At 31.4% G+C, this 13,260-nt stretch overlaps 1 protein-coding gene across 3 annotated transcripts in view; it reads right to left on the reverse strand.

Moving 5' to 3' along the window:
* The window catches only part of LOC149475215 (segmentation protein cap'n'collar-like), a 131,375-nt gene that overhangs the window by 97,984 nt on the left and 20,131 nt on the right, over positions 1–13,260 (reverse strand). For 2 of the 3 annotated variants that reach the window (XM_089713556.1, XM_089713558.1), the window contains exon 1: positions 9,327–9,640. Coding sequence is in view for 1 of the 3 variants with exons in the window: in XM_089713560.1 (XP_089569686.1) it covers positions 12,539–12,619 (81 nt within the window). In the remaining 2 variants the exon portion in view is untranslated. Of the gene's footprint in view, positions 1–9,326; positions 9,641–12,538; positions 12,626–13,260 lie in introns of those variants that run through there. The other variant, XM_089713560.1, reaches the window with a different exon arrangement.

Consider the following 13,260-nt stretch of genomic DNA (forward strand, 5'->3'; position numbering starts at 1 on the left):
AACAAGACATGTTTTTATCTATACTAATATTATAAAGCTGAAGAGTTTGTTTGAACGCGCTAATCTCATGAACTACTGGTCCGATTTGAAAAATTATTTCGGTGTTGGATAGCCCATTTATCGAGGAAGGCTATAGGCTATATATCATCACGCTCAACAGGAGCGGAGCCACGCGGGTTAAACCGCGAAGCGCAGCTAGTAAAAAAACTTTTGAAAATATTGTGTTGTCACCGACCTTATCTAGATCAGTATATTATTATTTATTAACTAGCTGCAACCCACGGCTTTCTGTATCAAAATAGTGGCTTTCCCGTGAAAGAGAAACATACATCTTCACAAAATTTCACATATTTTATCATTTAAGGCTGCAGTCTAGCAAAATTGCGTTTTCAACAAGTTATTTGACAATTTTTTCCCGGCTAATGAAATGATAAACTGAATTTTTTTTTCTTGTTTATCAATTAGTGTTATATACGCAATGCGCGTGAATTTTTTCACATTTATAAAGTTACTTTATGTTACCTTAATCAGGCCTTAAAGATAAGTCTCTTTCCCCCAAAGACATTTCGAGCTAAGTTTGTGCACTCACTACGTTGCAACCGATTACAATTTACACAATCTGATCAGCGCATTATTATCCTTATATAGTCGTTATTAAAAACTGCTGAATACAATTGCCGAAAAACTTATGATTTTCTTAATTAGGACGTTATAAATTCATTAAATTTCCCATTTTTTGCCTTACAAAATCGATTGATAAATACTGCTAAAAGTTATTTTTTCCATTAATTTATTCGAGTTGGTTGAAGACCAATGAGTATTAATCCTTTAAAAAAATTTTTTTTTGAATTTTGATAATTCTTTAAATATTAAAAAAATATTTAAAATAATAAGTAAAAATCCTAGCGAATTTCTTTAGTCGCGCTCCTTGGGCCGGAGCGTTCTGACGTGTGCTCTACGCTCGATTTTCCTTCATACCGAAGTGAAAGTTGCTCTACTTCATTAAATTTAATATTTTTGTTAATTGATTATTTTTATCTTAGTTTTGTGCAAATATTCGTATTTTTAAACATTTGATTTCGATATGGAAAATAAACGAAAAAAATACGCGTGTAACTACTAGAAAAAAAATTATCTTCGAACATAAAGTTAATGAAACCAAATAGATTGCAAAGGTGATTGGCAACAATTTCTTTATTTTACGGGGTGTCAGTAAAGGGATGTATATTTCTTTAAAACTAAAGTAAGCTCATAAATTTTCTTATAATATAATTTTTTTGAAGTTCCAAAAATGTTTATTTTTCGTTTGAGAAATACGAAATATAATATAAACTTGTATTGAGAACTTGAACTTCCCAAGTTCATCCGGGGAAATCCCCATACGGGGAAAATGATTTGTTTACTCCAAAATTGATCCGAGGTGTTTTAATTTTTTCTTCTAGTCATTTTCAACGTAGCGGCATGTTGTTTGATTATTAATTTTGTAACTTAAATACCGGATGTTGGTTTTATATTCTGATCTTACAGACGCGCTGACAAATTTAGTCCACCATTTCTAGTTTAGTCTACCAACCACTACCAAAAATATTAAAACGATTGGATTATCATCACATCATCAAAATTCAGATGTAATGGAAGATCACAATAACATAGAAAATTCAGTGGGGTTGAGAACTAAACAAACAGAAGTAACAGAGACGCGAAGAATAAAAAAAGAGGACGAAAACGATAATTCGTTGATGCTTTCCCTTTTCGACGTATTGTTAGGGTACATCACCAATCTGCAAAAAACAAAACTGATAATTCCCAATTGCTGATTAAAAATGAAAAACAAATAATCGACAACAGTGGTGAAAATTTGCTGATCACAATGAAACATCCTTCAGTGGTAGCAGATTTACTCATTTAAAATGTATCGGTGAACAGCGTAAAGGAGAGGAGGACAGGAAAACATTATGAATGTGGATGGTGGATTGCATACAGGGTGTAATCGATAAGTATGTGCAGGCGATTATGACGTTATTATTGCAGGTATCAAAAAACTTAAAACTGATATCGAAATTACTTTACCTAATGAGCAAAATGACAATAATAACTTTTTAAAAGTATAACGAGAAATATCTAAAAAATTTACTTTATACACTCCCATATCAAAAAGGGAAAATGGGACTAGTAGAAGTTAAATGTCTAATTCCGGCAAAAGACATGAATGCGGAAGATGCGGTTAAAAAAAATTAAATATTTGAAATACAATGCAAAAAATAACACTTTTGTCATAGATAAGAATCATGACTATTTTTTCAAATTCAGGGACAACTAAACGTTGCAGAAGCAGAAGTCTGCTTATTTGCTGTTTGGACTGGAGTGAATCATTCGTTAAAAATAGAATATATAAAAAAGTATGTAACGTTTAGGCAAAATAAAATGATGGACCATTATCAAGATTTTACATAAATTGCCTACTGTCAGAATTGATTGATTCGAGACTTCAGCATTCGATGCCCATCAAGGACCCATCCTATATCATTCAAGCGATTGAAAAAAAAGAGATTAATCCAGTGCAACCGATAAAGCATCAGAATGCTAGCAAAAGATTTATTAGGTTTATCAATATTAATCTATATATTATACATAATATAATAAATCTGTAGAAGACGCGAAGACTGACATCCGCGCGGACGGAGTCGCGGGCGGAAGCTAGTCAGTAATAAATATCTTTTGTTTTCATTTGCGTATTTTTCTATTTTATAATTTTTTAACACAAACATTACATTTTTTTTATTAAATACAAAATTTGTTTATCCGTTTTATTAGTTAAACTGAATAACTTTCACTAAGAAACTTAGGTCGAAAAAAATGTATAGAGTTATGCATTTTGTATGGAAAGCTTATTTTTTTTATATTTCGTCCAAATTTCTTTGTAAAAGTTGATCAGTTATATAAACATGAAGTTGAAGATATCAATAGAAAGTATTCGCAAATTTTGTGTACTGATAAAAAAAAATCACCCGGTGTAATTTTCACGAAAATTGTTTCAAATTGTCATTTTTGGTACTTATTACGAATATTAAATTATACGAATGATTTAATTTTTAAAAATTAAGTGGAGCAACTTTCCCTTAGTACATTTGTATTATTTACATATAGGATGACAGGATGCATTTGTTTGCACTACTAGACCAAGCCCTTAAGTAGGATTATGCTTATTTATAAACTTGCAACGGATTTAAACCCCGGTTTATTATTTAATAGGTCAGTCTGCAGTTGCATATGACAACGTGACTCAGTCGTTCGATATCCATACTTATATATAAAAGTGAATTTAATCTGTCTGTCTGTTGCTTCATAACGTCTAAACAGCTGAATAGATTTCGATGAAGTTGGATTTACAGGATAAAAATTATGGAGAGTGAAGAAATACGTATAATCAGTACTTATTAATAATTAATATCTAAATATCGCATGTAGTTTATAAAACAGGCGAAACCGCGTTCAAATAGCTAGGTAATAAATTATAGAATAAACTAACTGCTTGCCCCGTCTTCGCCCATGTACATTGTACACCCGCGACAAATAGGCTATGTTACCTACTTGGTACAGATGTAAGTAGTGTACCTACATAGTTTATAAGTAGCCCTTGAGTCAATTTATTACAAAGAAAAAAAATTCTTCGTCTTTATAATAACTATTACCGTAAATAACTTTTAAACATCTCTTTACTCCCTAAACACAAGGAAGCACTATTCTTAGTTCCAGGAAGCCTACAGACTGAACAACAACATATTATTGCAAAGTGCATCTGGTAGCAATCACGGGTAAGCTATTTTGAGAGTAATCAAAATATAATTTCACACTAAACGACTAGAATGCTGGAGGTAAGGTCGGAATGCTGGAATTAGTAACTACTAACTATGTACCTAGTTACTAGGTCACTTGCTACATTTTATTTACTTATTTATGACACTTTATTGTACAGTACCAGTAATATAATACTAGCTGTGCCCCGCGGTATTTACCCGCAGTGCTCCGCTCCTGTTGGTCTTAGCGTGATGATATTATATATTATATGTACATTATATAGCCTATAGCCTTCCTCGATAAATAGGCTATCTAACACCAAAAGAATTTTCCAAATCGGACCAGTAGTTCCTGAGATTAGCGCGTTCAAACAAAAAAAACTCTTCAGCTTTATTATTAGTATAGATATAGACTATAGAAGGATATTTATCGTGTAAAACATGCAGACATGTAAGTGACGGCCTTATTGCTTAAAGCAATCTCTTCCAGGCAACCATAAAAATAAAGGACATGTACGATGCTGTTTTGCTTTATGACTTCACAAAAAGGAGATAAAATTAGGCCATCTGACATTGACTTTATTTTTAAACCGACCGAGGAGGTTATCAATTTTTTTTAAATAATGCAGCGAGGCAAAGGCTCACCTTTACACGTAACTTTTTTTATTGACGCAACGGGGCAAAGGCTCCTCTATTGTCTATACGTTACTCATTATCTATGCCCACGCGAACCACAGACTACGTTCGTAAGGTTAATGCGCGCGTAGGCGTCGAGACGAAAGGACATGCATGCATCGGTTCCCGTAATAAACAATCTTTGTTCAGCCGGCAGAAATAACCGCCTTTGTTCGATTGCATTCACTCTAGAATATTTTCAGTGGTAATTTATTATGTATTAAAATGTTTTATTAGGTAATAAATTATGTGCGGACAAAGAAGCGCTTACGCGTAACTATATTGGAATTTTAGTGCATTTTAATAGTGCCTACCTATGATGATATAATTAGTAAGTCATTTGTATAAAATAGACACATTTATATTTTATATTCATAAGTAGGTAAGTATATTATATAATATTAAATATTAATCATTTATTACGCTACTCAATCATTAAATTTTCCAAATTTAGTCCGTACGTTAACTAACCATTTCGCGCGCAAACTAACTTTTTCTAAAATTTAAAAAGAATAAATCGCGCCGAATTTTGAAATTCGAAGCGGGGTCATTATTCGTTACTGACTAATTTGCATAACAAATAAGTCTGAGATCACGTGACATTACACAGGTAATCGACCGATCATTTGATTCAACATTTATTGGACAATTATTTTGATGACACGCTAATGCTCTTTATTCTGTGTTATTTGCTACCTTCGCCTTTTTAGGCATCGTATTAGTCAGCTTAATTATGAAAATTAAATTATATAAACTATATTATGTTACGAAATTTTATACGCAGTTCGACCGCCATATTGTACCTATAAAACCTCTTTGCATCACCTCGTTATGAAATAAAAAATAAAAAAAAACATTAAATAATAATTACATACTGTATTAGTTGCATATTATCGTTTATATAAAATATAAAACCTATAAACCTTGCAATGAATTAAGCTAAGCCTCTGTAACAGATTTCTATAGGATTAAAATTGCGCTACGCAATATATGTATACAAAACTCCGCATTATTATTGTAAACGAATTTTTATCTATGTTTCAATACATATCTAAGAAAATATATTTTTAGCGATTATGCAGCGGCGGATCGTCGACCGCGCTCGACCGAAACGCCTTGACAAGGACGTTCTATTAAAAAAAAGAAGGGAACAATGGCCGCGCCGTTTGGCGGGTATTTTGACAGCGTCAAATGTCAAATTAGAAAAATATAGTGGGAAAATTTATTACTTAATTAAATCAGAAAGAGTAGGTATAGTTAGTCGTGTTACTAGGTAAAAAATAAATAGTTATGTACTTAGCTATATTTAAGTCATTAGATCGTAACAAAAACAAAAAATAATTTATTTTCTTTTGATTCCTATATTTTATAATACACCTATAAGTATGTATAAGTTTTAACTAATCAAAACCAAGAAGTCACGGGAAAACATTACGCTTACGTTAACCACTATACTAATGAGACGGTCGTCTTATTATGCCACAAAATAATACTTGTAAATCAAATAAAATCTGAATAGACGATAAACATCTGTGACGTCAGCATCATAAAATATTGATGTAATCGACTATCTTGACCTTATTCTATAATTACTGTCCAGTATTTGCTGAAAAACATTAAATATTCCAACGTAATTGCCACCTTATTACGCGTCTACGTTGAGTAAGATTCATAAATAAATAATATTTATTTAGGTTTATGCATTAATTATTATTAATTAGGTAACTATATACGCAATCGACCGAACTCCATATTATCGCAAGTAGGTAAAACATTTATTTTAAACTAGCGGTCCGCCCCGGCTTCGCCCATGGTACATATTTACGTTTTCTCTACATAAGAACCATCCTCGTACTTCAAGGAATATAATAAAAAAAGAATTATCGAAATCGGTCCATCCGTATAGCCTATATGTTGACCCGATTGTAATCTATCTATACATTTAATAAAATATCTCTGTAGAAGGGTCAATTCTGTACATTTGAAAATATTGAAAAAATAAATAGCAGGGGGTGTTACTGGATCGATACCAAACCCAATGTGATTAAAAAAAATTTTGTCTGTCTGTCTGTCTGTATGTGAAGACATCACGTGAAAACTAACGGTTCGATTTCGATGAAACTTGGTATAATTATACCTTATTATCCTGGGCGTAAAATAGGATACTTTTTATCCTGGAAAAATTTGTAGAAAAAAAATAATCTTAATTTTTCAGTTTTATCCATAGACGTTGTTCTGTAGAACCGCGAACACACGTTGCGTATTATTATAGGTCTAGCCGTATTTGGGTCCAATAGATATTTATAAGATGTCATTGTCAGAGTTACTCAAAATGGAGAAATAAACCATCCACGCGAAGACCGACATCCGCACGGACGGAGTCGCGGGCGGAAGCTAGTATATAATATTATATAAAATGAAGTTAATCCATGCTTTTGAAATTTGAGTTTAGCCCAAATATATAATATACAGGCAAACAGACAAAAAGTCTATAAAACTATACTTATAGCTTCAATATCGATTATAGATCACACCCCAATTATTATATTCCATATACAATTTTGATTTTCATATGATTTTATTAGATGTAAATAACTATTGATTTTACTGAACCTTGGAAAATTTTCCACACTCAGTACTTAATAAATCAATTTTTATCTCTATCTCTTGGAGTTTAAACAATGTTGCATTTAATTATTTTAAATTATTCAGCATCCATGTGATTAAAATTAATATTTGTAATGTACATAACAAACATTGCTAATTAATATCTTACTACATGTTAAACCCATTGACCACCGAGCGCCCCGATCGGGGCGCGACACAAAAGATTATCTATTGTGTCTGTGATTCCGGGGACTGATGGATTAATATAATCTATACTAATATTATAAAACTGAAGAGTTTGTTAGTTTGAACACACTAATCTCAGGAACCATGGGTTTGATTTGAAAAATTATTTCACTGTTAGAAAGCAGAACAATGAAGGTACAACTACAGCTAGTATTATTCACTACATAGTATAAAACAAAGTCGCTTTCTCTGTCCCTATGTGTGTTTAAATCTTTAAAACTATGCAACGGAATTTGATGCGGTTTTTGAATAGATAGAATTATTAAAGGGTAAGGTTTTAGTATGTATATGTATAATTTATTAGCTACTAACTTCCGCCCGCGTGTTGTTTTGATAAAAGGTAGCCTATGTTCTTTTTCAGTGTCTAAAGATTGTCTGTGCCAAATTTCATCAAAATCGGTTGAGAGGTTTAAGCGGTAAAGCGTAACAGACATACAGACAGAGTTACTTTCACATTTATAATATTGGTTGGGATTAGACTTGGGTAAACCGTGGAGCACAGCTAGTATAATCCTATTAATATTATAAATGTGAAAGTTTGTAAGTATGGATGTATGGATGTTTGTTACTCTTTCACGCAAAAACTACTGAAGTGATTACAATGAATTTTAGCACACATATAGAGGGTAACTTGGATTAACACATAGGATAGGTTTTATCCCGGAAATCCCACGGGAATGGGAACTATGCGGGTTTATCTTTGAAAATGTGGGCGAAGCCGCGGGCGGAAAGCTAGTTATAATTATAAAGCCAAAGTGCAATCCATCGTTATGACATTTTCATTCTCAACCAAGATCTTGATAAACAATATTGATTTGATAACATTAGATATACAGTTGATAAGCACATATTTTATGTAATGAAAACAAATTGGAACATTATCTATACTAATATTATATAGCTGAAAAGTTTGTTAGTTTGAATGCGCTGATCTCAGGAATCCCAGTTCTGATTTCACAAATCATTTCACTGTTAGATAGTCCATTTATCGAAGAAGGCTATATATGTAAGCAATAAAATTAGTCCTATTAGTTTTAGAAGTAATGAAAACATTGAATTATATGGGTAGTTATAAAAAAAAATAAAAAAGCCCATTTATTTTCTACAAACAAGTTACAATCATTTAAGACTATTTTTATATCTACGTTATACACTTAGTTAATCAATTTACATTACAAGTTAAGTAAAGTTGTAGTATATTTGTTTGTTAAAAGTATTTTTAGCTTTATTAAATTTTTACTTTATTTTAAGTTTATGAATTGTCATTTATTTTCTTATTTCTTTAAATGTTTTTTTTTTAGGATTGTCTGTAGAAACCCCGTATTGGGTAAAGGCCTCCTCCAAAAAATTCCCAAATGTCCCTGTCCTATGCAATCTCTTTCTAGTTTGGACCGACAGTCCTCATCCCAAGCGATAGTATGTCGATATGGGTAGTTATTATAATATTAATACTTATAGACTGGATGTATCCTATTGTATAATTCTTCAAAACCCATGGATAAAACTTATGTAAGCTATACACGCTACAGGTACATCTTGTTTTCGAAAAATGAAGGTAGGTTAGATTAGTGTCAAAGAATGAATTAATGTTCTTTGTTTGTTATAAATTAATAATAACTTATTTAAAACATTTAATTACAGGTGTAGGTAAGTTTTTTAATATTAATTTATGAATTTTCATAACAAATACCTGTGTTTCTAATACGATCTTTATAATTAACCTATAGCATTAAAGGATATGAGACGTAAATATAATTGACTAAAGTAAAGTAATTCAAGGATAATATCGTAAAAATATGCTTGAAGTTTTTATAACAAAAAATCCAATAAGAATCCGGTTAGATATTTTTTTGTACTACAGATAAAAAAAAATACAAAATTTAAATTACGATTTTTTTTAAGGTTTTGTAATGGTTGCATGAATTACAGCCAAAATACTTGTCGGCTAGGAATACCCTCGTAGTTAAAGTTAGAGAGGTTAAAAGTATTTTGCGACGTTACCGTTTCTCTGTTCAAGATAGTTGAGTTATAAATTTCTCAAGTTACGCTCCGTTACTCTTAATGACGGATAAAACACATTTTATACGTAAAACAAGATGAAAAACAGTGAAATCAACTGCTTTTCATGAACTTAAAGAATCCACTGCAAATCCAATTCATAGCACTATGAGATCCAAATTGTTTCACTAAATAGATCACTGTTTTCACTATTATAATTGTTTTATTTGCGTTATTGCAATTTCACAATAATTTCAAAGTTTTATTAACAATAAACTTGATTACACTATACGGTATATAATATGCGACTGACTTCACTTTGGTTAAAACCGACTGACGACACGTCATTCCCGGATGACAGTTCGAGCGAGATAACGCTATAAGTTAGATAGAGAGACACGATTTCGTATGTTTTCGCAAGAATAATTATTATTAATCCGTGAATCACACACACGAGCACACACAAGTGCTTTTTGTTGTTTATCTGTAATGATAAAATCCCATACTATATAATATTGCATTGTAATATTCGTGAGTTATCTTTTTTGTGAACAGCGCCATCTTGTGTCAAGTAGTGGAACTAAAACGAAAACATATCACTGACAGATGTTGTAGTCGTTATAGACAACACAAGATGTCGCACGCCACCGACCTGATAAAAAATTTTGCAAACAAAAAGATAAAAGATTAGATAGGTCTATCTATCAAGGTTATTCCAATTGACTATGATTGTAAAATTGAAGTAACTTTTCTATATGTTATAACCACTACATATATACGCATTGTCAATTGTCATATGGTAGTTTGTACAACGCGAACGTGACGTAAAAACATTAATTATGGTGCAAATCAAATACACTGGGTGGGTAATGAATATCACGATGTAGGTATTATGTAGTTAATCATTCATACTACTGCCTTGAACTTTAATCTTTAAGCGTGTTTAATTAAATATTGATCTTTAACCGACTAGGATTGCAAATTAAAGAATGTTCATATCCTTAGGTATCTTTCTTTCTATTAGAACCTAATCAGGTAATAAAACACGTGGAACAGTGTAATCTTGATAAATTATAAAAAACTTGCGAAAACTGACAAGCGCCCAGTGTCATATCTTACACAAACTGCTCTTTCATATTATCATGTTTATTCAAAAGATTTGCTATTTTATCGAAGAAAATGCCATAATTAGATATAAGGTATATTTCACATAATAAATATTTATTTATTTATTTATTTATTCTTCATTGTACTTATACACATCAAGGAAATACAAAAATAAAAAAAAAAACACAATAAAAGATATACAATGGGCGGCCTTATGGCTATAAGCCATTTCTTCCAGGCAACCGTCGGGTAAAGGATAAAAATATAATAACTTCGGTAGTATGAGCCAATAGTTATCATGAGTAATAAATATTTAACCAATAATATATATAGTAACACATATACATAAATATTATACAGAATATAATAATCACATACATACATACATACATACAGATACAAATATACATACATACATACATACAGATACAAACAGCAATACGATAATTACATAAATACTACAATTAGAGGGAAAGGTAAAAATCTTTCAGCATTTTCTTGAAAGAGTTTATTGTTTGAGCACAACGAATTCTCTCAGGTACGTTGTTCCATAAACGGATTGCAGTGACAGTGAAGGAGGAGGTGTAATATTTAGTTGAGTGTATAGGGAAACTAAGCAAAAGATTGTTGGAAGATCTAAGAGAGTAGGTATCAGTTGCAAGGAAGTTGAAATTAGATTTTAAGTAAGAAGGGGAATTAGGACAGAAAAGAATTGAGAAGAGAAGGTTGAGGACATGCATATTCCGGCGTGAACGGATTAAATTATTACGGATTAAATATTATGTTAGACCATCGATGTTCGACATACAAGACGTCTAGGTAGAAAATAAATTAACATTGAAATTATAAATTTTGCTTTTCCGTGTTATTGGAATCCGGAAATTCCCAATTGTTGCCTTTTTGGCGAAGAATTTTTGTGTCAAGTTAAACAGATCATGGCTATACCTACATATTTATTATTTTCTTTTTAATATTTGAAAGAACGAATATTGTTGTACATAGTTCTAAAAATAAATTTGAATTACTATGTACCTAATCTGTAGGTAATTTTTTTTTTAATTCGTCGCATTCTGTTGATATTTTATCTGTGATATTTTAGGAGGGTAATTTTCATTAATTCTATTTCATTTTTTTGCAGAAATAATTATTTTCTAAAACCGGCTCAATTTTTCACACGAAATTTTGTCGTAACTTTTAATTAATGAAATGGTTTACAAATGGATACTGGGAAAGGCCTCCGATGAAAATGGTAAGTATAAAAACTTACGTTAAGTGTAAACTTAAGTGATAACTAGTACCTATGTAGATAATAATTTCAAATTACGCGACGTAACAAATTAAATAAAATACTAGTCTCTGAAGTTATATTTTCTTGTAGATATATCAATAGATATATTTAAGTAGTAAGTTGTTTAGTAGTAGCATGGTCTAGTAGTAGCATAGAAAAAATGCATCTGGAATTTTAAAGTATTTTTTACGTACTCAGCGTATGCAAAACTATAACCTCCATTGAGTTTAGAATACCGACGGTGGGACACCCTGTATATTGGTCCATAGTAGTAAGTGTATACTGTATAAGTAATAATAATAAATAAATAATAATAAATAATATTATTCTAAAGAATCATCAATCATCTCGTTCCTAAAGAACCTAGTCCTATTTATATTTTTATGAATGCCATTATAAGTAACTACAATATTTATTATATTAATAGATGTAAATCGAAATATTGCGACTAGCTAGCGTTTTTTATAGATTTAATTCTTTTATCAACAATCTTCATCTCGTATTTGCCACTTTTTCGTGTAAACCTAACCTATATTTTCATAGTAGATAAACAGAAAGTTGAAGCTGCAAAAGACCATTATTATTGATAATTATTACAAGTATAATGGACCTTCTTCACAATGGGCAGCGTTGGGCGAGTAGAGGCAATCACGGCCTACGTCTATAATCGGCCGTCTTTGAGATGTTTATTCATAATCGCCGTATTGGCAAACATCGACCATTTATTGGGCCAACGCTGCCCATTGTGAAGAGGGACCATAATTAGGAAAACCAAAGTATAGGAAAATGTTTAAAAAAGCGTAATTATCTAAATACATACCTGATGATATTTTTTATTAACCGCCGCCAAAGCTACAGGATCGGGGCTTAAGCTTCTCATCGTTGGCAGTACTTCCTCCATTTTTATCTGTTAAAAATAAAAAAAATTGCTCAATTTAGAATCACCGATTTAGATTTTTTTTTTGTTCGTAAGTACTTTAATATACTATTAGCAATCTTTTATATATAAAAATGAATCGGAAAATGTGTTGGTAAGCGCATAACTCGAGAACGGCTGAACCGATTTCGATAATTCTTTTTTTATTATATTCCTTGAAGTACGAGGATGGTTTTTATGTAGAAAAAACGTAAATATGTACCACGGGCGAAGCCGGGGCGGACCGCTAGTTGAGAATAAAAATAAACGCTCTAAAAAGTATGAAACAAGAAGAAAAAGAGATTTGTTTAAAGGATAGACGGGATCGTACCTATGAAACTTTATCTATTTTATTTTATTATCGATTTTATTTTATTACTAGCTGTGCTCCGCGGTTTCACCCGCATTGCTCCGCTCCTGTTGGTGTTAGCGTGATGATACATAGCCTTCCACGAAAAATGGGCTATCTAACAACGAAAGAATTTTTCAAATCGGGCCAGTAGTTCCTGAGATTAGCGCGTTCAAACAAACAAACTCTTCAGCTTTATAATATTAGTACCAATAGCTGATAATATTGAAAACCTAAAAATAAATCAACATAAAAATATATATTTATGTGTACATTA

The sequence above is a fragment of the Colias philodice genome, chromosome 31 (genome assembly GCF_061535455.1).
Source record: "Colias philodice isolate Cphi_HAF_F1 chromosome 31, ilColPhil1 Martin Lab GWU primary, whole genome shotgun sequence".
NCBI lineage: Eukaryota > Metazoa > Arthropoda > Insecta > Lepidoptera > Pieridae > Colias > Colias philodice.